This window comes from Dermacentor silvarum, chromosome 8 (genome assembly GCF_013339745.2).
Source record: "Dermacentor silvarum isolate Dsil-2018 chromosome 8, BIME_Dsil_1.4, whole genome shotgun sequence".
Taxonomy (NCBI): Eukaryota; Metazoa; Arthropoda; class Arachnida; order Ixodida; family Ixodidae; genus Dermacentor; species Dermacentor silvarum.
Window position 1 is genome coordinate 17535257 of NC_051161.1, and position 27706 is coordinate 17562962.

General features: G+C 49.9%; 1 protein-coding gene across 3 annotated transcripts; it reads right to left on the reverse strand.

Moving 5' to 3' along the window:
• Positions 1–1680: 1680 nt before the first annotated feature.
• LOC125947823 (uncharacterized) lies at positions 1681–27564 on the reverse strand. Of its 3 annotated transcripts, XR_007468521.1 has the most exons (4): positions 27036–27564; positions 25360–25473; positions 22737–22997; positions 1681–2265 (listed from the first exon to the last, which is right to left on the reverse strand). XR_007468521.1 is itself a non-coding variant. In XM_049673252.1 (3 exons), the coding sequence occupies exons 1-3, from the start codon at positions 27417–27419 to the stop codon at positions 2226–2228; spliced, it is 603 nt and encodes a 200-aa protein (XP_049529209.1). In that variant the 5' UTR covers positions 27420–27561; the 3' UTR covers positions 1681–2225. The 3 variants fall into 3 exon arrangements, 1 of the variants encoding a protein (XP_049529209.1); XR_007468520.1 differs by lacking the exon at positions 25360–25473 and having other exon boundaries at positions 27036–27557; XM_049673252.1 differs by lacking the exon at positions 25360–25473 and having other exon boundaries at positions 22819–22997; positions 27036–27561.
• Between the last annotated feature and the right edge of the window lie 142 nt (positions 27565–27706).

A 27706-nucleotide genomic window follows, 5' to 3' on the forward strand; every position in this document is an offset into this window, starting at 1 on the left:
TACCTCGCTTATCGCGGCATTCGTTACAATGAATAAAGACGGGCGAAATAAGCAAAATGAGATACACATAATGTAGCAACCTACAAAAGCCTCCCGAGGCGTAGAAGAGGTCGCCCAGGAAGTCGCCTGCGGAAATTTTCAAAAAATCCTCCTCAGCGTTGGAACACCCCATCGGTCGAAGCCCTCAAAAGTAGCCGAGTGTGAGGAATGTTTTACGAAACACAATTTGCGGCTTATCCTGGCTGCTTCCTGAACGCTACAGAGAGTTCGCTCGACTTCGTGTCCAACACGTTCGTATAAGCTCATACCAGCATGCATACCTACCGGTTTGCGAGGGTTCAGATTCCCCGAGAGGAACCTTCCAGCGGCTCTTTCCGACTTTCGCTTCTGCCACTAAATCTCCAATATACCCGCAACCTTTACGAGACGCGGACTCGAAGTTATATGTACATGGCTTCGATATTATGTTATACTCTCACTCGGCGGTACTAGAGAGCCTTCGCGTATTGCAAAACGCTCTTTACGGATATCTCAGCGTGGGCAGACAGGTGCGTGGGTTGGAGCGCATTTGTATCAGAGAGGTATCGCACAGAGTTTCCGCTGCCGCGTTCGCCGTGTTTGTGGTCTCGACACTCGCCCCCACACCAGAAAAAAAAAAAAAAGGCTGGATCGTTTGAATTTCGCGGAAAATAACTACTTCAACCGTAAGCTTCAAGGCAGTGTAATGACCTTTCCTGTAGATGTTATTCAGTAGGCACATTTGAGCATCGTGTCGAGTCGGAGCGTTCGCTTCTGCCTCGAGCTTGGACAAAGCCGGCAAAACAAGACCGAGGTTTTTGAAATAACGTTTAGTATCTCTCTAAGCAAGAGCCTATAGTACAAGCATAAACAAAGCTTACTAGCGTTGAAGCTAGAAGACTCATTCCCGTCTCTCATATATGAGTGGACATGTGTTTTCCAACTGCTATAGTGCTAGTATTGTAAAGTCAGTGATGTTCCTGAAAATGTTATGTGAGGAAGAGTTGCGCAAACAAAAGGACGAACACAGGAAAAACGAAGTAGATGGAAGTTGTGGTCTATTAATTAAATTAAACGACTTATAATTTTCACTAATAAATGTTTTATTCTCTATTCCTAACATAGCCATGCACCTACTCGCCCAACAAGTAGTTCTAATGTTCCTGGAAATTTATGTTTTTCATTAATGCTTTTTCTTGATCAAATGGACGCACTGTTTCTGCGGTACAACTATTTAATAGCGCATATACGTATGCACAAGTGCTTTCAAGAAGAAAGGCCAGTATTGAAGGCAATGCAGGTAAAATGCCATTTTTTGTCCAGCGCATGCTGAACTTTGGCAATTTTCGATTGAGGTTCAAGAATGAGCTCTCCAGCAACTTCAGCAGTGAACAATAACCATTCTTCTGATCATAATCCAAAGGCCGGGACACCAATATCTGAAATCATAAATTAAGCTTTAGCAATTGAGGAAGCATTTGAAATGACTTGGTCGAACACACACTACACGATCATTCGCACAAATTGAGAAGCAGATACGTTGAAATTACATTTATTGCGCGCGTCCCGGATTCATTAATGTTTTATTTGTGGTTTCATGTATCAGAGTCATTTACTTGCATAACGCATCACGTGTCATTCAGCACTTTATTATGTGGGCTGCCTTGTCAGATCGGGGAAGAGTTGGGGTCTACAAAGTAGAACGCACAACCATTGCTTCCGTCGTCATCATTCAATTCCACAAGCAGCCCCCAAACCCGAGCCACGCGCCTCGGGGGGTAGTTTTGGTTTGGGACAGCGCTTCATACACAGACAAGGGTAAGTCAGAGGGCGGCTACGCTCTTTCCCTCGCTGGCTTGGTAGTGTTATTAGCAAGAATAATACGTATATGTATTATCCCTGCTATCAACCGCGCTGCCATCGCCCGCGCTACCACTTGCGCTAACAAGCCTTAATACTTCTCCGTACAGCAGGCCACACGTTACGATATCATACAGGAAGACCGATGCTTTCGTTCTAGTTGTTGCTTGACAAGAGAGAGGGGAATAAAAAGCTAGATTAAAGTATCTCCTGCAGCCTTTCTGGTTGCACAGACTGTCGGCATTCGTGGATAACATGTCACATGATGAACCGTCCTGGACACTGGAAGACTTTGCCCAGAAGAATATTTCGCTACGCCCGGGAACTGTCGATGGCATGCACCGTGATCACTCCGGGAAAATCTGCTTATTCGGTGTCCTCTTCTGTCTGAAAGAAAGATTGATCGTTCTTGGTTGTTTTCGTGGTGTTAGACACTGCGAATTCAAGCAATTGTAGAACACTGGGAATTTTGTAATCGCGATGTGTGCGTTCAAGCAAACATGAGCAGTCAAGTGCCCTCCGACAGACAGCAGCCGAACAACAAATGAGAAAAAGTGTATCTAAGGAGGACAAGCGTTAACTGGAACTTCCAATTTCTTAATAGCGCAAAACACACACGAACGAAGAAAACGGGCAAAGGACGAAAAAGCCCGTCCCGTATTAACTTCAACGCGTTCTTTCAGAGTACATTATTACACAAATGTGTACAGCACATGCAAGCAAGCCTATGGACATTAAGACAAGCAAGCAGCAAGACTTAAAAACAAGCGAGCAAGCAAATATTGTCAGACAAGTCCATAAAGGCCGATCAACACGACGGACCAAATCGCTCTTTTGGACCGCGGTCCGCGCTTCACGTGATAGGACGTCAACAGTCCGTGCGGACCGCCGTTGGTCCGCGCAAGACCGCGGGACTCGCAGTCCAATTCGCCGAGGCTTTTCCCTCTTCAGTTTTGGTGGCGGACCGCATGCAAACCGCAGCGATTTTAGCGTAGCCAACGAATGTTGTCTGGCAACACAGTGTCTTCAGCCAAATACAATCTAGTTTTCACCTCAGCAAAAGCCAGCAAAAGCCATTTCGACGACTCCAATGCGCGATACATGCGCGGCGCGGGCGCGAGGGGTTGGCATGGGTTCGCGAGTTTGTTGAGCCGAGAGCACTGTGGCCGAGAGTGTAGTTGGTTGGTCCACTATGTCATCTGCTATGGCGGTCCGCCGTGTGGATGTGCTTTGCGCCGGACCGGACCGCGGCGGACCGTGACGTCGCATCACATGACCAATAAGCCCGCGGACTTGGTCCCTCATGTGGATCGGACGAGGGATCGGCCTTAAAGGAACAGGCAAGCAATTGGGCGACGCCGAAACCAGCAACGAGCTATCAGAAAGCAATCACGCGAGCAAGGAAAAAATAACAGCTAGGATAGCACGTACGCAATGTCATTCATGCAAGCTAGCTAGAAACTCACCGTCCAGCCAAGCCTGTTAGACAGTCACAGGGCAAAAAAAAGCAATTGTCTTAAAATAATGAAGCAAGCTAACATGGTTGATGAGGCAAGCCAGTGAGGCAACAAGCAAGCAATCCGTCGAGCTGCATGCCAAAATCAGCGACTAACAAGCCGGAAGCAATCGAGCCAGCAAGTAAAAAAGCCCCCCATCATAAGACGTCCACAATGTCATTCGTGCAAGCAGGCAGGACACAAAGCATGCAAACAAGCCTACACACCGTCACAAGACAAGGAGCAAGACTAAAGGGAGAGGACAGGAAAATATGATACATGAAGCAGGTCACTGAAGGAACAAGCAAGCAATAAACCTTGCTGGATGGTAATATCAGCAATGAGCGATTATAACATAATCAATGCGGCAAGAAAAAAAAGCCTCCATCATAGCAGGTACGCAATGTCATTTGTGCAAACAAGTCTACGAGTCAGTCACGAAACAAAGAGCAAGTCTTAAAAGCAGCAAGCAGGCGAATGTGCTCGATGAGATAAGCCAGTGAAGCAACAAGCAAGCAGTCAGCCGAGCTGGATGGCAAAATCAGCAACGCGCAAGCAGGAAGCAACAAAGCCAGCAAGCACCTCCATCCTAGCACATCATTCGTGCAAGCAGGCGGGAACTTCAGCGTGCAGGCAATCCTACGTGACAGTCACAAGACAAGGAGCAAGGCAAAAAAGGAGAGGGCAGGCAAATAGTGTTGATGAGGCATACCAGCGAAAGGAATACCAAGCAACAAGCTGAGCCGGATGGCGAAATCAGCGATGAGCAAGCAGGAAGCGAGCAAGCCAGCAAGCCAGCAAGCATCTCCATTCTAGCATATATCTAAGCCATTCGTGCAAGCAGGCAGGGACCTCAGCGTGCAGGCAATCCTACTTGACATTCACAAGACAAGGAACAAGGCCAAAAAGGAGAGGACAGGCAAATATTGTTGATGAGGCATGCCAGTGAAAGGAATATCAAGCAACAAGCTGAGCCGGATGGCGAAATCAGCGATGAGCAAGCAGGATGCGAGCAAGCCAGCAAGCCAGCAAGCACCTCCATCCTAGCACACAGATAAGTAATTCATGCAAACAGGCAGGAACTTCAGAGTGCAGGCAATCCTACGTGACAGTCACGAGACAAGGAGCAAGGCCAAAAAGGGGAGGGCAGGCAAATATTGTTGATGAGGCATACCAGTGAAAGAAATACCATGCAACAAGCTGAGCCGGATGGCGAAATCAGAGATGAGCAAGCAGGAAGCGAGCAAGCCAGCAAGCACCTCCATTCTAGTACATAGCTAAGTCATTCGTGCAAGCAGGCGGGAACTTCAGCGTGCAGGCATTCCTACGTGACATTCACAAGTCAAGGAGCAAGGCCAAAAAGGAGAGGGCAGGCAAGTATTGTTGATGAGGCATACCAGTGAAAGAAATACCACGCAACAAGCTGAGCCAGATGGCGAAATCAGCGATGAGCAAGCAGGAAACGAGCAAGCCAGCAAGCCAGCAAGCATTTTCATTCTAGCATATAGCTAAGTCATTCGTGCGAGCAACCAGAAAGTTCAGCGTGCAGCCAATCATACGTGACAGTCACAAGACAAGGAGCAAGGCCAAAAGGCAGAGGGCAGGCAAATATTGTTGATATGGCAAACCAGTAAAATAAATACCAAGCAACAAGCTGATCCGGAGGGTGAAATCAGCGATGAGCAAGCAGGAAGTGAGCAAGCCAGCAAGCACCTCCACCCTAGTACATAGCTAAGCAATTCATGCAAACAGGCAGGAACTTCAGCGTGCAGGCAATCCTACGTGGCAGTCACAAGACAAGGAGCAAGGCCAAAAAGGAGAGGGCAGGCAAGTATTGTTGATGAGGCATACCAGTGAAAGAAATACCATGCAACAAGCTGAGCCGGATGGCGAAATCAGCGATGAGCAAGCAGGAAGCGAGCAAGCCAGCAAGCCAGCAAGCATTTTCATTCTAGCATATAGCTAAGTCATTCGTGCGAGCAACCAGGAACTTCAGCGTGCAGCCAATCCTACGTGGCAGTCACAAGACAAGGAGCAAGGCCAAAAAGGAGAGGGCAGGCAAATATTGTTGATGAGGCATACCAGTGAAAGAAATACCATGCAACAAGCTGAGCCGGATGGCGAAATCAGCGATGAGCAAGCAGGAAGCGAGCAAGCCAGCAAGCATTTTCATTCTAGCATATAGCTAAGTCATTCGTGCAAGCAGGCGGGAACTTCAGCGTGCAGGCAATCCTACGTGACAGTCATAAGACAAGGAGCAAGGCAAAAAAGGAGAGGGCAGGCAAATATTGTTGATGAGGCATACCAGTGAAAGAAATACCATGCAACAAGCTGAGCCGGATGGCGAAATCAGCGATGAGCAAGCAGGAAGCGAGCAAGCCAGCAAGCCAGCAAGCATTTCCATACTACCATATAGCTAAGTCATTCGTGCAAGCAGGCAGGGACCTCAACGTGCAGGCAATCCTACTTGACAGTCACAAGACAAGGAACAAGGCCAAAAAGGAGAGGACAGGGACATATTGTTGATGAGGCATGCCAGTGAAAGAAATACCATGCAACAAACTGAGCCGGATGGCGAAATCAGCGATGAGCAAGCAGAAAGCGAGCAAGCCAGCAAGCCAGCAAGCACCTGCATTCTAGCACATAGCTAAGTCATTCGTGCAAGCAGGCAGGGAACTTCAGCGTGCAGGCAATTCCTACGTGGCAGTCACAAGACAAGGAGCAAGGCCAAAAAGGAAGAGGGCAGGCAAGTCTTGTTGATGAGGCATACCAGTAAAGAAATACCACTGCAACAAGCTGAGCCGGATAGCGAAATCAGCGATGAGCAAGCAGGAAGCGAACAAGCCAGCAAGCCAGCAAGCATTTTCATTCTAGCATATAGCTAAGTCATTCGTGCGAGCAACCAGAAAGTTCAGCGTGCAGCCAATCCTACGTGACAGTCACAAGACTAAGGAGCAAGGACACCAAAAGGGCCGAGGGCACGGCAAATATTGTTGATTGAGGCATACCAGTTGAAATAAATACCATGCAACAAGCTGAGCCGGATTGGCGAAATCAGCGATGAGCAAGCAGTAAGCGAGCAAAGCCACAGCAAGCACCTCCATTCTAGCACATAGCTAAGTCATTCGTGCAAGCAGGCGGAAACTTCAGCGTGCAGGCAATCCTACGTGACAGTCATAATTCAAGGAGCAAGGCAAAAAAGAAAAGGGCAGGCAAATATTGTTGATGAGGCATACCAGTGAAAGAAATGCCATGCAACAAGCTGAGCCGGATGGCGAAATCAGCGATGAGCAAGCAGGAAGCGAGCAAGCCAGCAAGCCAGCAAGCCAGCGAGCACCTCCATCCTAGCACACAGCTAAGTAATTCGTGCAAACAGGCAGGAACTTCAGCGTGCAGGCAATCCTACGTGGCAGTCACAAGACAAGGAGCAAGGCCAAAAAGGAGAGGGCAGGAAAGTATTGTTGATGAGGCATACCAGTGAAAGAAATACCATGCAACAAGCTGAGCCGGATGGCGAAATCAGCGATGAGCAAGCAGGATGCGAGCAAGCCAGCAAGCACCTCCATTCTAGCACATAGCTAAGTCATTCGTGCAAGCAGGCGGGAACTTCAGCGTGCAGGCAATCCTACGTGACAGTCATAAGACAAGGAGCAAGGCAAAAAAGAAGAGGGCAGGCAAATATTGTTGATGAGGCATACCAGCGAAAGGAATACCAAGCAACAAGGTGAGCCGGATGGCGAAATCAGCGATGAGCAAGCAGGATGCGAGCAAGCCAGCAAGCACCTCCATTCTAGCACATAGCTAAGTCATTCGTGCAAGCAGGCGGGAACTTCAGCGTGCAGGCAATCCTACGTGACAGTCATAATTCAAGGAGCAAGGCAAAAAAGAAGAGGGCAGGCAAATATTGTTGATGAGGCATACCAGCGAAAGGAATACCAAGCAACAAGGTGAGCCGGATGGCGAAATCAGCGATGAGCAAGCAGGATGCGAGCAAGCCAACAAGCACCTCCATTCTAGCACATAGCCAAGTCATTCGTGCAAGCAGGCGGGAACTTCAGCGTGCAGGCAATCCTACGTGAAAGTCATAATTCAAGGAGCAAGGCAAAAAGAAGAGGGCAGGCAAATATTGTTGATGAGGCATACCAGCGAAAGGAATACCAAGCAACAAGGTGAGCCGGATGGCGAAATCAGCGATGAGCAAGCACGATGCGAGCAAGCCAGCAAGCACCTCCATCCTAGCACACAGATAAGTAATTCATGCAAACAGGCAGGAACTTCAGAGTGCAGGAAATCCTACGTGACAGTCACGAGACAAGGAGCAAGGCCAAAAAGGAGAGGACAGACAAATATTGTTGATGAGGCATACCAGTGAAAGAAATACCATGCAACAAGCTGAGCCGGATGGCGAAATCAGCGATGAGCAAGCAGGAAGCGAGCAAGCCAGCAAGCATTTTCATTCTAGCATATAGCTAAGTCATTCGTGCAAGCAGGCGGGAACTTCAGCGTGCAGGCAATCCTACATGACAGTCACAAGACAAGGAGCAAGGAAAAAAGAAGAGGGCAGGCAAATATTGTTGATGAGGCATACCAGCGAAAGGAATACTAAGCAACAAGGTGAGCCGGATGGCGAAATCAGCGATGAGCAAGCAGGATGCGAGCAAGTCAGCAAGCACCTCCATCCTAGCACACAGCTAAGTAATTCGTGCAAACAGGCGGGAACTTCAGCGTGCAGGCAATCCTACGTGGCATTCACAAGACAAGGAGCAAGGCCAAAAAGGAGAGGGCCAGCAAATATTGTCGATGAGGCATACCAGCGACAGAAATACCAAGCAACAAGCTGAGCCGCATGGCGAAATCAGCGATGAGCAAGCAGGATGCGAGCAAGTCAGCAAGCACCTCCATCCTAGCACACAGCTAAGTAATTCGTGCAAACAGGCGGGAACTTCAGCGTGCAGGCAATCCTACGTGGCAGTCATAATTCAAGGAGCAAGGCAAAAAAGAAGAGGGGAGGCAAATATTGTTGATGAGGCATACTAGCGAAAGGAATACCAAGCAACAAGGTGAGCCGGATGGCGAAATCAGCGATGAGCAAGCAGGATGCGAGCAAGCCAGCAAGCACCTCCATTCTAGCACATAGCTAAGTCATTCGTGCAAGCAGGCGGGAACTTCAGCGTGCAGGCAATCCTACGTGACAGTCATAATTCAAGGAGCAAGGCCAAAAAGGAGAGGACAGACAAATATTGTTGATGAGGCATACCAGTGAAAGAAATACCATGCAACAAGCTGAGCCGGATGGCGAAATCAGCGATGAGCAAGCAGGAAGCGAGCAAGCCAGCAAGCATTTTCATTCTAGCATATAGCTAAGTCATTCGTGCAAGCAGGCGGGAACTTCAGCGTGCAGGCAATCCTACATGACAGTCACAAGACAAGGAGCAAGGAAAAAAGAAGAGGGCAGGCAAATATTGTTGATGAGGCATACCAGCGAAAGGAATACCAAGCAACAAGGTGAGCCGGATGGCGAAATCAGCGATGAGCAAGCACGATGCGAGCAAGCCAGCAAGCACCTCCATCCTAGCACACAGATAAGTAATTCATGCAAACAGGCAGGAACTTCAGAGTGCAGGAAATCCTACGTGACAGTCACGAGACAAGGAGCAAGGCCAAAAAGGAGAGGACAGACAAATATTGTTGATGAGGCATACCAGTGAAAGAAATACCAAGCAACAAGGTGAGCCGGATGGCGAAATCAGCGATGAGCAAGCAGGATGCGAGCAAGCCAGCAAGCACCTCCATTCTAGCACATAGCTAAGTCATTCGTGCAAGCAGGCGGAAACTTCAGCGTGCAGGCAATCCTACGTGACAGTCATAATTCAAGGAGCAAGGCAAAAAAGGAAAGGGCAGGCAAATATTGTTGATGAGGCATACCAGTGAAAGAAATGCCATGCAACAAGCTGAGCCGGATGGCGAAATCAGCGATGAGCAAGCAGGAAGCGAGCAAGCCAGCAAGCCAGCAAGCCAGCGAGCACCTCCATCCTAGCACACAGCTAAGTAATTCGTGCAAACAGGCAGGAACTTCAGCGTGCAGGCAATCCTACGTGGCAGTCACAAGACAAGGAGCAAGGCCAAAAAGGAGAGGGCAGGAAAGTATTGTTGATGAGGCATACCAGTGAAAGAAATACCATGCAACAAGCTGAGCCGGATGGCGAAATCAGCGATGAGCAAGCAGGATGCGAGCAAGCCAGCAAGCACCTCCATTCTAGCACATAGCTAAGTCATTCGTGCAAGCAGGCGGGAACTTCAGCGTGCAGGCAATCCTACGTGACAGTCATAAGACAAGGAGCAAGGCAAAAAAGAAGAGGGCAGGCAAATTTGTTGATGAGGCATACCAGCGAAAGGAATACCAAGCAACAAGGTGAGCCGGATGGCGAAATCAGCGATGAGCAAGCAGGATGCGAGCAAGCCAGCAAGCACCTCCATTCTAGCACATAGCTAAGTCATTCGTGCAAGCAGGCGGGAACTTCAGCGTGCAGGCAATCCTACGTGACAGTCATAATTCAAGGAGCAAGGCAAAAAAGAAGAGGGCAGGCAAATATTGTTGATGAGGCATACCAGCGAAAGGAATACCAAGCAACAAGGTGAGCCGGATGGCGAAATCAGCGATGAGCAAGCAGGATGCGAGCAAGCCAACAAGCACCTCCATTCTAGCACATAGCCAAGTCATTCGTGCAAGCAGGCGGGAACTTCAGCGTGCAGGCAATCCTACGTGAAAGTCATAATTCAAGGAGCAAGGCAAAAAGAAGAGGGCAGGCAAATATTGTTGATGAGGCATACCAGCGAAAGGAATACCAAGCAACAAGGTGAGCCGGATGGCGAAATCAGCGATGAGCAAGCACGATGCGAGCAAGCCAGCAAGCACCTCCATCCTAGCACACAGATAAGTAATTCATGCAAACAGGCAGGAACTTCAGAGTGCAGGAAATCCTACGTGACAGTCACGAGACAAGGAGCAAGGCCAAAAAGGAGAGGACAGACAAATATTGTTGATGAGGCATACCAGTGAAAGAAATACCATGCAACAAGCTGAGCCGGATGGCGAAATCAGCGATGAGCAAGCAGGAAGCGAGCAAGCCAGCAAGCATTTCATTCTAGCATATAGCTAAGTCATTCGTGCAAGCAGGCGGGAACTTCAGCGTGCAGGCAATCCTACATGACAGTCACAAGACAAGGAGCAAGGAAAAAAGAAGAGGGCAGGCAAATATTGTTGATGAGGCATACCAGCGAAAGGAATACTAAGCAACAAGGTGAGCCGGATGGCGAAATCAGCGATGAGCAAGCAGGATGCGAGCAAGTCAGCAAGCACCTCCATCCTAGCACACAGCTAAGTAATTCGTGCAAACAGGCGGGAACTTCAGCGTGCAGGCAATCCTACGTGGCATTCACAAGACAAGGAGCAAGGCCAAAAAGGAGAGGGCCAGCAAATATTGTCGATGAGGCATACCAGCGACAGAAATACCAAGCAACAAGCTGAGCCGCATGGCGAAATCAGCGATGAGCAAGCAGGATGCGAGCAAGTCAGCAAGCACCTCCATCCTAGGTCACAGCTAAGTAATTCGTGCAAACAGGCAGGAACTTCAGCGTGCAGGCAATCCTACGTGGCAGTCATAGATCAAGGAGCAAGGCAAAAAAGAAGAGGGCAGGCAAATATTGTTGATGAGGCATACCAGCGAAAGGAATACCAAGCAACAAGGTGAGCCGGATGGCGAAATCAGCGATGAGCAAGCAGGAAGCGAGCAAGCCAGCAAGCACCTCCATTCTAGCACATAGCTAAGTCATTCGTGCAAGCAGGCGGGAACTTCAGCGTGCAGGCAATCCTACGTGACAGTCATAATTACAAGGAGCAAGGCCAAAAGGCAGAGGGCAGGCAAATATTGTTGATGAGGCATACCAGTGAAAGAAATACCATGCAACAAGCTGAGCCGGATGGCGAAATCAGCGATGAGCAAGCAGGAAGCGAGCAAGCCAGCAAGCATTTCCATTCTAGCATATAGCTAAGTCATTCGTGCAAGCAGGCGGGAACTTCAGCGTGCAGGCAATCCTACGTGACAGTCACAAGACAAGGAGCAAGGCAAAAAGAAGAGGGCAGGCAAATATTGTTGATGAGGCATACCAGCGAAAGGAATACCAAGCAACAAGGTGAGCCGGATGGCGAAATCAGCGATGAGCAAGCACGATGCGAGCAAGCCAGCAAGCACCTCCATCCTAGCACACAGATAAGTAATTCATGCAAACAGGCAGGAACTTCAGAGTGCAGGAAATCCTACGTGACAGTCACGAGACAAGGAGCAAGGCCAAAAAGGAGAGGACAGACAAATATTGTTGATGAGGCATACCAGTGAAAGAAATACCAAGCAACAAGGTGAGCCGGATGGCGAAATCAGCGATGAGCAAGCAGGAAGCGAGCAAGCCAGCAAGCACCTCCATTCTAGCACATAGCCAAGTCATTTGTGCAAGCAGGCGGGAACTTCAGCGTGCAGGCAATCCTACGTGACAGTCATAATTCAAGGAGCAAGGAAAAAAGAAGAGGGCAGGCAAATATTGTTGATGAGGCATACTAGCGAAAGGAATACCAAGCAACAAGGTGAGCCGGATGGCGAAATCAGCGATGAGCAAGCAGGATGCGAGCAAGCCAGCAAGCACCTCCATCCTAGCATATAGCTAACTCATTCGTGCAAGCAGGCAGGAACTTCAGCGTGCAGGCAATCCTACGTGGCAGTCACAAGACAAGGAGCAAGGCCAAAAAGGAGAGGGCAGGCAAGTATTGTTGATGAGGCATACCAGTGAAAGAAATACCATGCAACAAGCTGAGCCGGATGGCGAAATCAGCGATGAGCAAGCAGGAAGCGAGCAAGCCAGCAAGCACCTCCATTCTAGCACATAGCTAAGTCATTCGTGCAAGCAGGCGGGAACTTCAGCGTGCAGGCAATCCTACGTGGCAGTCACAAGACAAGGAGCAAGGCCAAAAAGGAGAGGGCCAGCAAATATTGTTGATGAGGCATACCAGCGAAAGAAATACCAAGCAACAAGCTGAGCCGCATGGCGAAATCAGCGATGAGCAAGCAGGAAGCGAGCAAGCCAGCAAGCCAGCAAGCACCTCCATCCTAGCACATAGCTAAGTCATTCGTGCAAGCAGGCAGGGACCTCAGCGTGCAGGCAAGTCTGCGAGACATTCACGAGACGAGGAGCAAGGCCGAAAAGGAGAGGGCAGGGGAAAAAAGATTATGGTTGATCCCTCTTTCACAGGAATCGGTAGACCACGAAAGTGAAACGTGTCTTCGCAGCAGCTGTTGCATGTTTGCTTCGTGACCTCACGGTCCGCTGCAGTGAAAGGCAGACCATTTGCGGGCCGGCGACAGTGTTGCAGGTTTGCTTGGCGCGCGGCGTCCTCCTGTTGGCGAGCGCCGTCCTGCTGGCGAGTGGCTTCGGCGAAGGTGCGGGCCTTCTGGTCCGGCTTTGTAGTGGCTACAGCATCTAGTCGAGCTGCGATGCGATCAGATACAGGAATGCCAGGAGCAGATTTCGCACCGTGCGCCGCGAATGCGCGAAGAAATTCTGCTTCACGCTGGCGTGTCTCACGCCGGAGCAAAGCGAGATCCACCCGGCGACTCCGTTGCCTTTCCGCGCATTTTAGCACCCCAGTTGTCCTAGGTGGTGCCATTGCAAGTGAAGCAGTGAGCGATGCACTGCTCGTGCACGTTGAAGCCGCAATCCGTAGTCGAGGAGGCGCCACAGGCTAATCCGGCGCCAAACCATGTGCGGTAACTGCGTGAACGAGGTCACAGACTCTGGCGTTGTAATCGTTCAGCTAGAGACGCTAGAATATGGTTCAGCCACCATGGAAATGATGGTAATACATGGATTTGTCTGATCTTTGTGCTTGTGGATTTCGACGTTCTTGTGGCTTTTTTGTTATTTATATGCCTTATTTGTCGTAAATTTCAGAGCAATCTATACTTTTCGAAGTGCAGATGACGCTGCGAGGCACGCAATCGCTACTATTTACAACAGTTCAGCTTGGCGAGGTCGCCAAATTGAAACACGCCAAGCGTCTCAATGCACTGGCTTGCCCGCGATAAATTCATAAGGGCGTTTTATGTAGCTCGTCGATGGATGAGTGTGTGGTGTTATGGTTTAAATATCGGGCTTCCGTGCTAGAGGTCCTATGCTCGAATATTGCCATCGGACCATTTGAAGAATTGTTTATTGTTATGATTATTTATTGTATAATAATTGTATGAAATTCTATGCGCGAAAGTTACACTAGGTTCTTTATTCTATGGCTACACCGCATTAGAGCCTCTGCTGTGCTGTGACTATCGAAGCGCTCTCTGCCGGCGCTCGTTAGTGTCACGATGCAGTACTTCGATTCCCCGCCCCGAGCTAGCGGCTCCGGAACCTACATTATAGGAAGCCTACACGTAACGCTCCCTACTACGTTACATCCGTTGCAGGAAGTCTGTCTTGAAATGCATAACACACTTTGGTGTTAATATGGTGAATGAGCGAAGCCAGATACACAAGAAGCAAGCAATCCGCTGAGCCGGATGGTGAAATCAGCGACAAGCAAGCAGGAGGCAAGCAAGCCAGCAAGCCAGCAAGCACCTCCATCCTAGAATACAATATAATTCGCGCAAGCAAGCAGGGACCTCAGCGTGCAGACAAGCCTACGGGACAGTCACGAGACATCTAACAAAGCGGTAAATGACATGGCAGGCTAATGTGGTTATAGTGAGGTAAGCCAGTGAGACAAGAAGCATGTAATCGGCCGAACTAGATGGTGAAATCAGCGACAAGCAATCAGGAAGCAACCAAGCCAGCAAGCCAGCAAGCACTTCCATCCTAGAACATAGCGATGTCATTCGTGCAAGCAGGGAGGAATGTCAGCGTGCGTGCAAGCGTATGGGACAGTCACATGACAAAGAGCAAGGCCGATGAGGAGCGGGCAGGGGAATATGGCTGCTGAGGCAAGCTACTGAAAAAAAAAAAGCAAGCAATCAACCGAGCAGCATGCAAAATGAGCGACGAGCAAGCATAAAGCAATCAAGCCAGCAAGCAAAAAGCCCTAATCCTAGCGAAAAGCAACTTCATTCGTGCAATCAGGCAGAGATCTCAGCGCGCAGAAAGACTACGGGAAAGTCACATGACAAAGTGCAAGGCCGTAAAGGAGATTGAGGGGAATATGGTTGATGAGGCAAGCCACTGTAGGAAAAATCAAGCAATCAGGTGAGCTGGATGCAAAATGAGCAGCGAGCAAACTGGAAGCAATCAAGCCGGCAAGCACCTGCATCATAGCGCAAAGCAATTTCATTCGAGCAAGCAGGCAGAGACATCAGCGTGCAGGAAAGGCTACGGGACAGTCACATGACAAAGAGCAAGGCCGTAAAGGAGAGGGCAGGAGAATATGGTTGATGAGTCAAGCCACTGAAAGAAAAAGCAAGCAATCAGCCGAGCTGGATACAGAATGAGCGACGAGAAAGCAGAAAGCATGCAAACCAGCAAGTACTTCTATCCTAGAACATAATATCATTCGTGCAAGCAGGTAGAGACCTCAGCGTGCACAGGCATGCCAACAGGACCGTTACAAAACAGATCAAAGCCAGAGAGCACAGGGCAGGGGAATATAGTTGATGAGCCAAGCCAATGAAGGAAAAAGCATGCAATCAGCCGAGCAGGATGCCGAACTAAGCGGCGAGCAAGCAGGAAGCAAGCAAGCCAACAAGCACCTCTATCCTAGAACATAACAATGTCACTCGTACAAGCATGCAGGATCCTCAGCGTGGAGGCAAGCCTACTGGACAGTTACAAGACTGAGCAAAGCCAGAGAGGACAGGACAGGAGAATAGTTGATGAGCCAAGCCAATGAAAGAAAAAGCAAGCAATCAGTCGAGCTGGGTGGCGGAATCAGCGACGAGCAAGCAGCAAGCTAGCCAGCAAGCACCTCTATCATAGTGCAAAGCAATTTCATTCGTGCAAGCAGGCAGAAACCTCAGCGTGCAGGGAAGACTATGGGACAGTCACATGACAAAGAGCAAGGCCGTAAAGGAGAGGGCAGGGAAATATGGTTGATGTGGCAAGCCACTGAAGGAAAAAGCAAGCAATCAGCCGAGGTGGATACAGAATGAGTGACGAGGAAGCAGAAAGCATGCAAACCAGGAAGCACTTCTATCCTAGAACATAATATCATTCGTGCAAGCAGGTAGAGAGAGACCTCAGCGTACACAGGCATGCCAACAGGACCGTTACAAAACAGAGCAAAGCCATAGAGGCTAGGGAAGGGGAATATGGTTGATGAGGCAAGTCAATGAAAGTAATACAAGCAATCAGCCTAGCTGGATGGCGAACTCAGCGACGAGCAAGTAGGAAGCAAGCAAGCCTGCAAGCAGGTTTATCCTAGAACATAATATCATTCGTGCAAGCAGGCAGGGACCTCAACGTGCAGGCAAGCCTACGGGACAGTTGCAAGACAGAGCAAAGCAAGAGAGGACTGGGCAGGGGAATATGGTTGATGAGGCAAGCCAATGAAGGAAAAAGCAAGCAATCAGCCGAGCTGGATGCAGAATGAGCGACGAGCAAGCAGGAAGCCTGCAAGCTAGCAAGCACCTCCATCATAGCGGACAGCGATTTCATTCCTGCAAGCAGGCAGAGACCTTAGCGTGCATGAAAGACTACGGGACAGTCACATGACAAAGAGCAAGGCCGTAAAGGAGAGGACAGGGGAATATGGTTGATGTGGCAAGCCACTGAAGGAAAAAGCAAGCAATCAGCCCAGCTGGATGCAAAATGAGCGACGAGGAAGCAGAAAGCATGCAAACCAGCAAGCACTTCTATCCTAGAACATATCATTCGTGCAAGCAGGCGCAAACCTCAGCGTGCACAGGCATTCCCACAGGACAGTTACAAGACAGAGTGAAGCCAGAAAGGCCAGGGAAGGGAAATATGGTTGATGAGGCAAGCCAATGGAAGTAAAACAAGCAATCAGCCTAGCTGGATGGCGAACTCAGCGACGAGCAAGCAGGTAGCAAGCAGGCCAACAAGCACGTTTATCCTAGAACATATCATTCGTGCAAGCAGGCAGAGACCTCAGCGTGCACAGGCAAGCCCACAAGACAGTTACAAGACCGAGCAAAGCCAGAGAGTCTAGGGAAGGGGAATATGGTTGATGAGGCAAGTCAATGAAAGTAATACAAGCAATAAGCCTAGCTGGATGGCGAACTCAGCGACGAGCAAGTAGGAAGCAAGCAAGCCTGCAAGCAGGTTTATCCTACAACATAATATCATTCGTGCAAGCAGGCAGGGACCTCAACGTGCAGGCAAGCCTACGGGACAGTTGCAAGACAGAGCAAAGCAAGAGAGGACTGGGCAGGGGAATATGGTTAATGAGGCAAGCCAATGAAGGAAAAAGCAAGCAATCAGCCGAGCTGGATGGTGAACTCAGCGACGAGCAAGCAGGAAGCAAGCAAGCCACCAAGCACCTCCATCCTAGAACATACCAATGTCATTCGTGCAAGCATGCAGGATCCTCAGCATGCAGGCAAGCCCACGGGACAGTTACAAGACCGAGCAATGCCAGAGAGGACAGGGCAAGGGAACATGGTTGATGTGGCAGGCTACTGAAGGAAAAAGCAAGCAATCAGCCGAGCTGGATGCAGAATGAGCGACGAGCAAGCAGGAAGCAAGCAAGCTAGCAAGCACCTCCATCATAGCGGACAGCGATTTCATTCGTGCAAGCAGGCAGAGACCTTAGCGTGCATGAAAATCTACGGGACAGTCACATGACAAAGAGCAAGGCCGTAAAGGAGAGGGCAAGGGAATATGGTTGATGTGGCAAGCCACTGAAGGAAAAAGCAAGCAATCAGCCCAGCTGGATGCAAAATGAGCGACGAGGAAGCAGAAAGCCTGCAAACCAGCAAGCACTTCTATCCTAGAACATATCATTCGTGCAAGCAGGCAGAAACCTCAGCGTGCACAGGCATTCCCACAGGACAGTTACAAGACAGAGCGAAGCCAGAGAGGCTAGGGAAGGGAAATATGGTTGATGAGGCAAGCCAATGGAAGTAAAACAAGCAATCAGCCTAGCTGGATGGCGAACTCAGCGACGAGCAAGCAGGTAGCAAGCAGGCCAACAAGCACGTTTATCCTAGAACATAATATCATTCGTGCAAGCAGGCAGGGACCTCAGCGTGCACAGGCATGCGCACAGGACAGTTACAAGACAGAGCGAAACCAGAGAGGCTAGGAAAGGGGAATATGGTTGATGAGGCAAGCCAATGGAAGTAAAACAAGCAATCAGCCTAGCTGGATGGCGAACTCAGCGACGAGCAAGCAGGAAGCAAGCAAGCCAGCAAGCACCTCTATCCTAGAACATAACAATGTCACTCGTGCAAGCATGCAGGATCCTCAGCGTGGAGGCAAGCCTACTGGACAGTTACAAGACTGAGCAAAGCCAGAGAGGACAGGGCAGGGGAATAGTTGATGAGCCAAGCCAATGAAAGAAAAAGCAAGCAATCAGTCGAGCTGGGTGGCGAAATCAGCGACGAGCAAGCAAGCCAGCAAGCACCTCCATCATAGCACTAAGAAATTTCATTAGTGCAAGCAGGCAGAGACCTCAGCGTGCAGGAAAGACTACGGGACAGTCGCATGACAAAGTGGAAGGCCGTAAAGGAGAGGGCAGGGAAATATGGTTGATGTGGCAAGCCACTGAAGGAAAAAGCAAGCAATCAGCCGAGGTGGATACAGAATGAGTGACGAGCAAGCTGGAAGCAATCAAACCAGCAAGCACTTCTATCCAAGCACATATCATTCGTGCAAGTAGGCAGAAACCTCAGCATGCACTGGCATTCCCACAGGACAGTTACAAGACAGAGCGAAGCCAGAGAGGCTAGGGAAGGGGAATATGGTTGATGAGGCAAGCCAATGAAAGAAAAAAGCAAGCAATCAGCCTAGCTGGAGGGCGAACTCAGCGACGAGCAAGCAGGAAGCAAGCAAGCCTGCAAGCATGTTTATCCTAGAACATATCATTCGTGCAAGCAGGCAGGGACCTCAACGTGCAGGCAAGCCTACGGGACAGTTGCAAGACAGAGCAAAGCAAGAGAGGACAGGGCCGGGGAATATGGTTGATGAGGCAAGCCAATGAAGGAAAAAGCAAGCAATCAGCCGAGCTGGATGCAGAATGAGCGATGAGCAAGCAGGAAGCAAGCAAGTAGGCAAGCACCTCCATCATAGCCGACCGCGATTTCATTCGTGCAAGCAGGCAGAGACCTTAGCGTGCATGAAATACTACGGGACAGTCACATGACAAAGAGCAAGGCCGTAAAGGAGAGGGCAAGGGAATATGGTTGATGTGGCAAGCCACTGAAGGAAAAAGCAAGCAATCAGCCCAGCTGGATGCAAAATGAGCGACGAGGAAGCAGAAAGCCTGCAAACCAGCAAGCACTTCTATCCTAGAACATATCTTTCGTGCAAGCAGGCAGAAACTACAGCGTGCACAGGCATTCCCACAGGACAGTTACAAGACAGAGCGAAGCCAGAGAGGCTAGGGAAGGGGAACATGGTTGATGAGGCAAGCCAATGGAAGTAAAACAAGCAATCAGCCTAGCTGGATGGCGAACTCAGCGACGAGCAAGCAGGAAGCAAGCAAGCCAGCAAGCACGTTTGTCCTAGAACATAATATCATTCGTGCAAGCAGGCAGGGACCTCAACGTGCAGGCAAGCCTACGGGACAGTTACAAGACAGAGCAAAGCCAGAGAGGACTGGGCAGGGGAATATGGTTGATGAGGCAAGCCAATGAAGGAAAAAGCATGCAATCAGCCGAGCTGGATGGTGAACTCGGCGACGAGCAAGCAGGAAGCAAGGACGTGATTTTGGACTAGTTGGTTCTTCATCATCAAGTAAAAGACAGCGCCAGAATATGCACAGGACCAAACGACGTGACATGGCCATGTGATGCAAGTGACAGTTTCCTTTTTTGTGTTTATTCATGTTCAGCCGGTATACATATTCTGCGCTTCTTGTGAATAAACCTTAAGTTGTTAGTGCGCCCGTGTTCTGGTCTCGTACTCGTCGTTTGGTCCTGTGCATATTCTGGCGCTGTCTCTAACTTGATCAGGAAGCAAGCAAGCCAGCAAGCACCTCTATTATAGAATATAAAGTCATTCGTGCAAGCATGCAGGATCCTCAGCGTGCAGGCAAACCTACGGGACAGTTACAAGACCGAGCAAAGCCAGAGAGGACAGGGCAAGGGGAATATCGTATGAGGTAAGCCAATGAATAAAAAGGCAGGCAATCAGCCGAGCTGGGTGGCGAAATCAGTGACGAGCAAGCAGGAAGCAAGCAAGTCAACAAGCACCTCTATCCCAGAACAGAACAATGTCATTCGTGCAAGCATGCAGGATCCTCAGCGTGGAGGCAAGCCTACGGGACAGTTACAAGACTGAGCAAAGCCAGAGAGGACAGGGCAGGGGAATATCGTAATGAGGTAAGCCAATGAAATAAAAAGCAGGCAATCAGCCGAGCTGGGTGGCGAAATCAGTGACGAGCAAGCAGGAAGCAAGCAAGTCAACAAGCACCTCTATCCCAGAACAAAACAATGTCATTCGTGCAAGCATGCAGGATCCTCAGCGTGGAAGCAAGCCTACGGGACAGTTACAAGACCGAGCAAAGCCAGAGAGGACAGGGCAGGGGAATATCGTAATGAGGTAAGCCAATGAAATAAAAAGCAGGCAATCAGCCGAGCTGGGTGGCGAAATCAGTGACGAGCAAGCAGGAAGCAAGCAAGTCAACAAGCACCTCTATCCCAGAACAGAACAATGTCATTCGTGCAAGCATGCAGGATCCTCAGCGTGGAGGCAAGCCTACGGGACTAGTTACTAGTCATGAGCAAAGCCAGAGAGGACAGGGCAGGGGCAATATGGTTGATGAGGCCAAGCCAATGAAAGAAAAAACAAGCAATCATGCCGAGCTGGATGGCGAAAATCAGCGACTGAGCAAGTAGGAAGCAAGCCAGCAAGCACCTCCATCCTAGTACATAATGTCATTCATGCAAGCATGCAGGATCCTCAGCGTAGAGGCAAGCCTGTCAATCGTGCAAGCAGGCATGGAGCTTAGCGTGCAAGCGAGCCTACGAGGCAGTCACAAGACAAGGAGCAAAGCCATATAGGTGAGAGCGGAGGATATGGTTGATGGGGCAAACCAGTGAAGTAAAAAGCAAGCAGTGAGCCGTGCTGGAAGGCGAAATCAGCGACGAGCAAGCAGGAAGCAGTCACGCTAGGAAGCAGTAGATCCCCTTCCTAGCATGCTGCAATGTCATTTATGCAAGCAGGCAGGGACCTCGGCGTGCAGCCAAGCTTACGGGACATTGACGACACAAGGAGCAAGGCAGAAAATGAGAGGGCAGACTAATATGGTTAATGAGGCAAGCCAGAGAAACAACAAGCAAGCAATTAGCCGAGCTGAATGGTGAAGTCAGCGACGAGCAAGCAGGAAGCAATCAAACCACCAAGCAGAAGAGACCTCCTCCTAGCATGTTGCGGCGTCATTCGTGCAAGGAAGCAGGGACTTGAGCGTGCACGCAAGCTTACGAGACACTGACGAGACAAAGATCAAGGTAATATAGAAAAGGGCAGGGGAATAGGGTGTAGGAGGCAAGCCAGTGAAGAAAAAAAAATGACGCAGTTTCACCCGAAAGGCGAAGCATCGATTGCGATAGCAAATTAGTAGAGAGCTCTACGGAGTAAGGATAGTAGTTTTATCAGCTGTATAAATTTGGACATGCAGCAGCACCAACAACGCGCACAACTGTTGTCGACGCCGTCGGCGTTTTGCCCGCGTTCGCACCGAACGCGTGCGGCGTTGGTGAATGTTCGGTTCCTCTGGGGGTGGCTCGGAGGACGCTCGTCGAGCAGCGTCTGAAGTCATTACCACCTTCTCGCCTCGCAACGTTTTTATATAATTACGCATTTGGTGCCACAGCTAAACGTCGCCTCCCTTCCCTCCCTCCCTCCCTTCCCTCCCTCCCTCTTATTACCACCACGGTCTTTCGCGCGATTGAAGAAGACGTGTTTGCTCTCTCTCTCTCTCTCTACTCTATATATATATATATATATATATATATATATATATATGATTGAAAAGGAGGAAACAGACAATTATGCAGCCCTTCAGCGAGCACGGCGCAGAACGCGCGTTTGCTCTCCGCCGCGCGTTCGCTCCCCGTGAAAGCGCGCGTCCCTCGCGCGCTTTCAATTTGCCCATACAGCATACGGCGCGGGGCGACGATTTCATCACCGTCGACGTCATACGGAACCTCACGGCGACGGCGATGGCAACACCGACGGCAGAAATCTGCTTTGAGTGTCCATATAATTGCTATCGCAATAAAAATGCAGTAATCAGCCGTGGTGGATAACGAAATCTGTGACGAGCAAGCAGAAGAGACATCTATGAGCACGTTTCAATGTCCTTCATGCAAGCAGGCAGGGGTTCAGCGTGCGGGCAAGCCTACGGGACAGCCACATGGCAAGGAGCAAGAACAACAAGTCGAGGGCACGGAAAAATGGTTGATGAGGCAAGCCAGTAAAATAAGAAGCAAACAATCAGCCGAGCTGGATGGCGAAATCAGCAACGAGCAAGCAGGAAGCAATCAAGCCAGCAAGCAGAAGAGGCCCCATCCTAGCATGTTGCAATGTCATTCGTGCAAGGCAGCAGGGACCTACGCGTGCGCGCATGCTTACGTGACACTGACGAGAAAGGAGCAAGTGAATAAATTGAGTGAATAAATCGTGAACCGTTCGAAACATTCATGGGGCGATCGGAGGACCGAACCAAAGTGATCGAGAAAGTAATGTACGCGGAGGTCTGGCATGTGCTGCGACCTCAGAGAGGATAATGGTAGCACGTGAGCAAATTATAGAGTAAGTGATAGTTGAGCCTGTGGACAAAGCGGGTAACGAGGGAGGAAGAGAGCTATAATCCTCGGAAGGAAAGATCAAAGTAGTGAAAACAAGGATGTTTCCGGTCTGTTCGAATGTTGCGTTCTCTCTTCGCCGTGGTTCTGATGCTAATTTGAAGGCTCTTTTTAATCCATTCAATAAAGAATGCAGTGGATAAGTGTTTATCGTATAGACATAGAAACAATCTGCCCACCTCTATATTAATGTAAAAATAGACACTTGCGAACGTACATTGCGCTTGGCTAATATACCTGCAAAGCATCGAGAAAGATAATTGATTTGAAATAATCAAAATGCTATGGGAGGTGCTTAGAACCTTGTGGTGGGTTCGTTCTTATGTAAGGAAAACAATCTTACCGCCGGCGTCTGCAAGTACGACTGCAAGTATTGCGTTTGGCAGTAAGCCTGGAGTTCTCGCAGCATAGTGCAGCACGCTCACGTGTAAGAAGTCTTCATAATTGTGGTGTCTTCCCTGGAAGTGTTGCTAAGGCCGCCGAAGTGCCTAAGCACAATGGGCCTCAAAACCAAGATATGTTGCTTCCACGTAGCAGACGTTCGAAGACCTGAAGTGGGATGCGGGTGGTCTGGAGCAGGAAGGACTGTAGTCTGTTCGGGGCTCTGCACACACAGTAAGCAACAACAAACAATGAAATAAGTTTCGAAGAGAGGGCATCACGCGAACGAAGTTGCACATAACATCTGAAGCGCGTCGCGTTTTTCTGCTTTTGTATAGCTGATGAAGCCATCGCGACACTTGAGGCGACAAGTGTATACGCTATTGCTAACCAGTGCCGACATTTTCTAAGATGAAAAGACACTCACAGGGCCCATATCATATGACAATGGTTTTAGCAGCTTTGGTGTTTTTAGACGCCGCTTTTCATCAGTTATCAAAAACAGCGCGTTTTCGACACTGCTGGACAAACGCCTGCTCAGGCGGGCTGCTTACGGTCTGGCTATTTACGTGTTGTTGGACGCGTTTCTCGTCATTGAAGTGGCCCTATTTTTGTATAAGCCCAAGTGACTCATGAGGGCACATTTCAATGGCACACTGAAATAGTCGTAGCCGGCAAATGTAATAAGTACGTCGACGCACAGTCGTGTTACAACGCTTGCTTCCGTTACAGCCCGTCCTTGGTTGGAGTAAACGCAAGGCAGCGTGCAATGCTTTAGTTGAGAAGCGTCCCAAGCAAGGGACAGTTGTCTAGCCAAAGGAAATCGGTTACAAGAAAGTTCTAGAAAAAATTCTGGAGTAGCAGCCCTCGCAGATTCTTACTAGCACAGGTTAAGTCAGCGCTTGCGCCATCTTCACCCTTGAAAACATGAACAGATGGAGAACAGTCACAGTTCAACTGCTCTTTCTCTGTGTTATGACGCGATTCGTGGAGCAGGCTTAATTGTGTTAGTCAGAGACGCCTCCGGGAGGGCAGCAAGGACGGAATAACAACGATCACGGCACGCAAACATATTGTCTCGGTACATAGGCCCATATCGGGTGCTGCGTGCCGTGACTCCAGATGCGTATGAAATCGCCCCAGTCAGTACCAGTGCCTCGTCTGCCCCGCCTTCCACTGACGTTGTGCAGGTCGCACGCCTAAAACAGTATTACCCTCCTGTTCCCACTGATATTTAGACGCACCGAAACGGTGCTTCTGCCGCCGGGGATAATGCTACATGCATATTGCGTGTTTCTTCTGGACGATGCGCGCGGGCGCCCAGACGAAGAAGACGAACTGCTCTTGGCTCTCGAGCTGTCGGCTGATCTGGCCAGCGCTGCAGCTATCTCTTGTAAATATACTTGTAAATAGTCTCCAGTACTTAATCCTTCGTTCGCGTAACAATATATTCAAACACACACAAAATGCCCGTACAAGGACACTGGACAGGGGGGCAAGTGAGACCAAGCGTGCCTACCAAGCGTTCAGAGCGACTACCACCGCGCACTCACAGTTTGGCTGGTGTTGCGTCGCGCGATGAACGGCACCAGCGGAGACGGCAGGTGAGACCTCGCGGACTCTGGTTCGTCGGTCGGCTGGTTGCCGGGAACGAAAGACGAGTCCTTAGGAGGTCGCCTCAAGCGTTGCCGCTCGACCGGGTCCCTCCGACAGCTGGTGCGGTGCGTCGCCCGACAAGCTGCACGAGCGGAGGCGGCCGGCTAGCTCTCGCAGACTCTTGTTCGTCTGCTGGGTGACAGGAGCAGAAGACGAGTCGTTTAGAGGTCCCCTCTTGCGTTGCGCGATCGACCGGGTCCCTCCGACAGCTGTGTGCCTCCCGAAATGTTGACGTCCGACCCAAGCCAACGCGTCTTCCTTGCTCCGCTTCTCAGCTCCGTCTGCCTTGCAGACGTGGCTCTTTTGCCGATTCGCTGAAGTTCTTGTGTGTGTGGCGCTCGCTCATTCGTAGGTGTTTTCTTGATTTGTTATTTTGCTGCGCCACGAGCGCACGTGCAGCGAGTTGTCGTCCATGTGAACAATGCAGCCGCCGCGGATCACGTGATTCCACGTCTTCGACGCCACTTCGTCGTCGTCCACGATGCGTCTCGGCATTTCACCACACTCGGTTAATATAAAATTTACACTAAATGGAAAATAATAGCTTCTTGTTCCGGGCTAAAATATTGCCGTTGAATGAGTAGTGACATGGTCTCCCATACAAATTTCCCAGACCTTCAAGCTTCATCCTAAAATCAGCGATACAGACATACACATCGAGAAATCAATGTACGGCAAAATAGGCCTTGTGAAAGCCGTTGGAAGTCAGAAGAAAACGCTTACAGTTATCCGCCACATATTAACGTTAAACGATTGCCCTAGAAAGATGGTAGTGGCCGGCTTCGCCTTTAGGACGTCATCTCCGCTCCAAAATATATGTATATTTCTTATCCTCCTTGGTCGATTACCTCCCCTTCAACGCCGATTGAAACATCAAGAACTCATACTCGCTTTCCATGAAATAGATTGCAAGCAGTCAACTCGAGTACCTTAATACAGCGTCTCATCCGAGGAAGAAAGTGTCATCGCAGGAGGTTTCCCACGTTGTCCTCGGAAAGACATCAGTGTTCGATGGGCGCCCTTTAGTTCTTCATGTGCGTGCACTGGGTAAGGCAATAGTACGAGCCAACATTGCACGATCAATCACTGCAAATATGGGAACTTTGACAGCACCGGCTTTCGGCGAGCGACATTGAGCGTCGTCTGGTGGATCAATACGCAGTAAAGCTGACTTCTGTACGAGTTGTTCTGACGGCAACCATTTCACAGCGCAGCACACAGAGCTTTGATGTACCGTCCACTTAGAGACACAGCTCTCCAATCGCATCTGTTTCAAAACTCACTTAGACAACTTAGTCCAAATTCCGGACGAACGCGCTACCTGGTAGCGACGAAATACCTGTGAGCGGTAGCTGTGAGCGGCAATATCGCTTTTCGCCTAATAACAAGTGCTCCAACTGGCATAAAGTTAGGCCACTTGTAGTGAGTGAAAAGAAAAAAAAGAAACATCAAAGAAGTGCAATGAAGGGTGTCTGAAGTGCAGTAACACGCTAGCATGGTCTACAACAGAACAACAACAAAAACGAAAAATCTGGCAGAACCGAACTCGCGATGATTATCCACGTGAATGCGATTAGCAGGGAAACAATGTAGGGCCACAACGTATTGCTGAAAACACCTCTAGTGGCGGAAGTACACCTACACCCCACAGCGTCTACACCTTTGGATGCCACAAAGACAAATTCATTAAAGACAGCCTTCCAATCCAGTTTAGTCCCGCTGGCCCCACACCACACCGACTGCACTTTCGGACGCCGCAAACAAAGTTTCACAAAACGCGACTTCTCAGATGCAGCCAGTTTAGTTTCAGTTGCCTGAGACCGCAGCGTCTACGCATTTGGACGCGACAAAGAAAGCCACTCCCAACAGCAGCCAGTTTTGTGCCGCTGAACTGTAGATTTGGGGTTCAGCTTCTCTAATTTCAAATGAACTATTGCGCGATTGCGTAGGCGTCTATTTCAGGCCTAAAACTTTTATATTTAGAAGAGCCCGCTTCTTACATTTATCAGTCGGGCCGGGAAAGAAGTTGGATATGTACCGGTAGAACTATAAGTTGTTGAAGTATCCAAATAACTATAATCGCATTAAAGGATTTCTTCACAGATGCATGTCCATCTGACAAATGACAAATCTGAGACTGTATAAGCGAGTTGTCGCCCTTTTCGGACGGTGGCTCGCGGCCTCGCTCGAACGCAGCAGCATCAGTGCTGCGGCATTCAAGAGTGTTTGTGGCTGGCAGTTCTCATGATTACTCCCACGCGAGATGCGTTGCAGTACCACGGCGTCATTTTACCGCCACAGCCTTACGAATCGCTGGCTGACCTCCTGCGCGGAGCCGTTATAACACGGCATGATAAAAACATTATAGTCACGCCCATAAGGTGTGTACACTAATGAGACATACGCAAAGAAACTTACTTCATGATCATGGATCATTATGCTTCAAAGCAAACGCGCGGCTCCGCGATACACTTTGCGCTCTAATTACGTCTCATTCGTAGCACGAAAACCCGCTGCGAAAATCCCCGTACCAACTTCGCTATAAAATTTCGAACGCTCTCACGGCAATCGTAGCACCCGACCGAGGTAGTCTCGTTAGGCTTACCTGGCGCTGCCTGCTAGCAGCGGCCCGTATGCATGGCTCAGGATGCCGGTGGCGTGTCGGGTGGCGTGCACCCGGTTGTCGGGTCTGGGGCTCCCCAGTGGCTGTCTCATGGAGCAGCACAAACTCGTCCCTGGAGTTGCCGGACGTCGCTAGAACGCAGCGCGTCCCAGGAAGTCGCCTTGTATCCTTGTTCCTGGTAGGCCAGGAGAATGCCAGACAACCAAAGACCTCGCTTGCAGTCAACGGGTAGCGGACGGCGGCCCTGGTCGTCTGCTCGGGGTAGCGGAGGGGCACCAGAAAGCCACGGACGTTGCTCGGAAAAGCGGTTCTGTTGCCGCGAGAAGGCCGCAGTCGCGTTCGAAATGACACGTAGCTGGACACCATCCACCGCTTTATAGGAGGCGTTGGTCTCTCTCTGCGCGGCCACGCTAGCCACGTGTCCAATCACGAAGCGTTCCGTCATGCCCTGCTTGCACGTGCCACGAAACGTGCGGCCCAATCGCAACACAACGCGTCACCGCACTTTGTCTTTCTCTGTCTCCTGACGTTCTTCTTTTACTAACTACACAGCGTAGACACGCTGCCAGACCTTGCGTTCGTGTCGAACGTGACCGCAGCGCACTGGCAAAATACGCAGGAGGACTTGGGGAGCGACCACTCGCTGATCGAGA

What these genes read in the sequence shown, in the direction of transcription:
- LOC125947823 (XM_049673252.1), bottom strand. Translation starts at nt 27,419, where the DNA reads ATGGTGTCCAGCTACGTGTCATTTCGAACGCGACTGCGGCCTTCTCGC. An exon ending in CTGCTAGCAGGCAGCGCCAG is followed by an intron (nt 22,998 to 27,035) that starts GTAAGCCTAACG and finishes CTGTGTGTGCAG; the next exon opens with AGCCCCGAACAGACTACAGT. An exon ending in ATTATGAAGACTTCTTACAC is followed by an intron (nt 2,266 to 22,818) that starts GTGAGCGTGCTG and finishes TCTTTCTTTCAG; the next exon opens with ACAGAAGAGGACACCGAATA.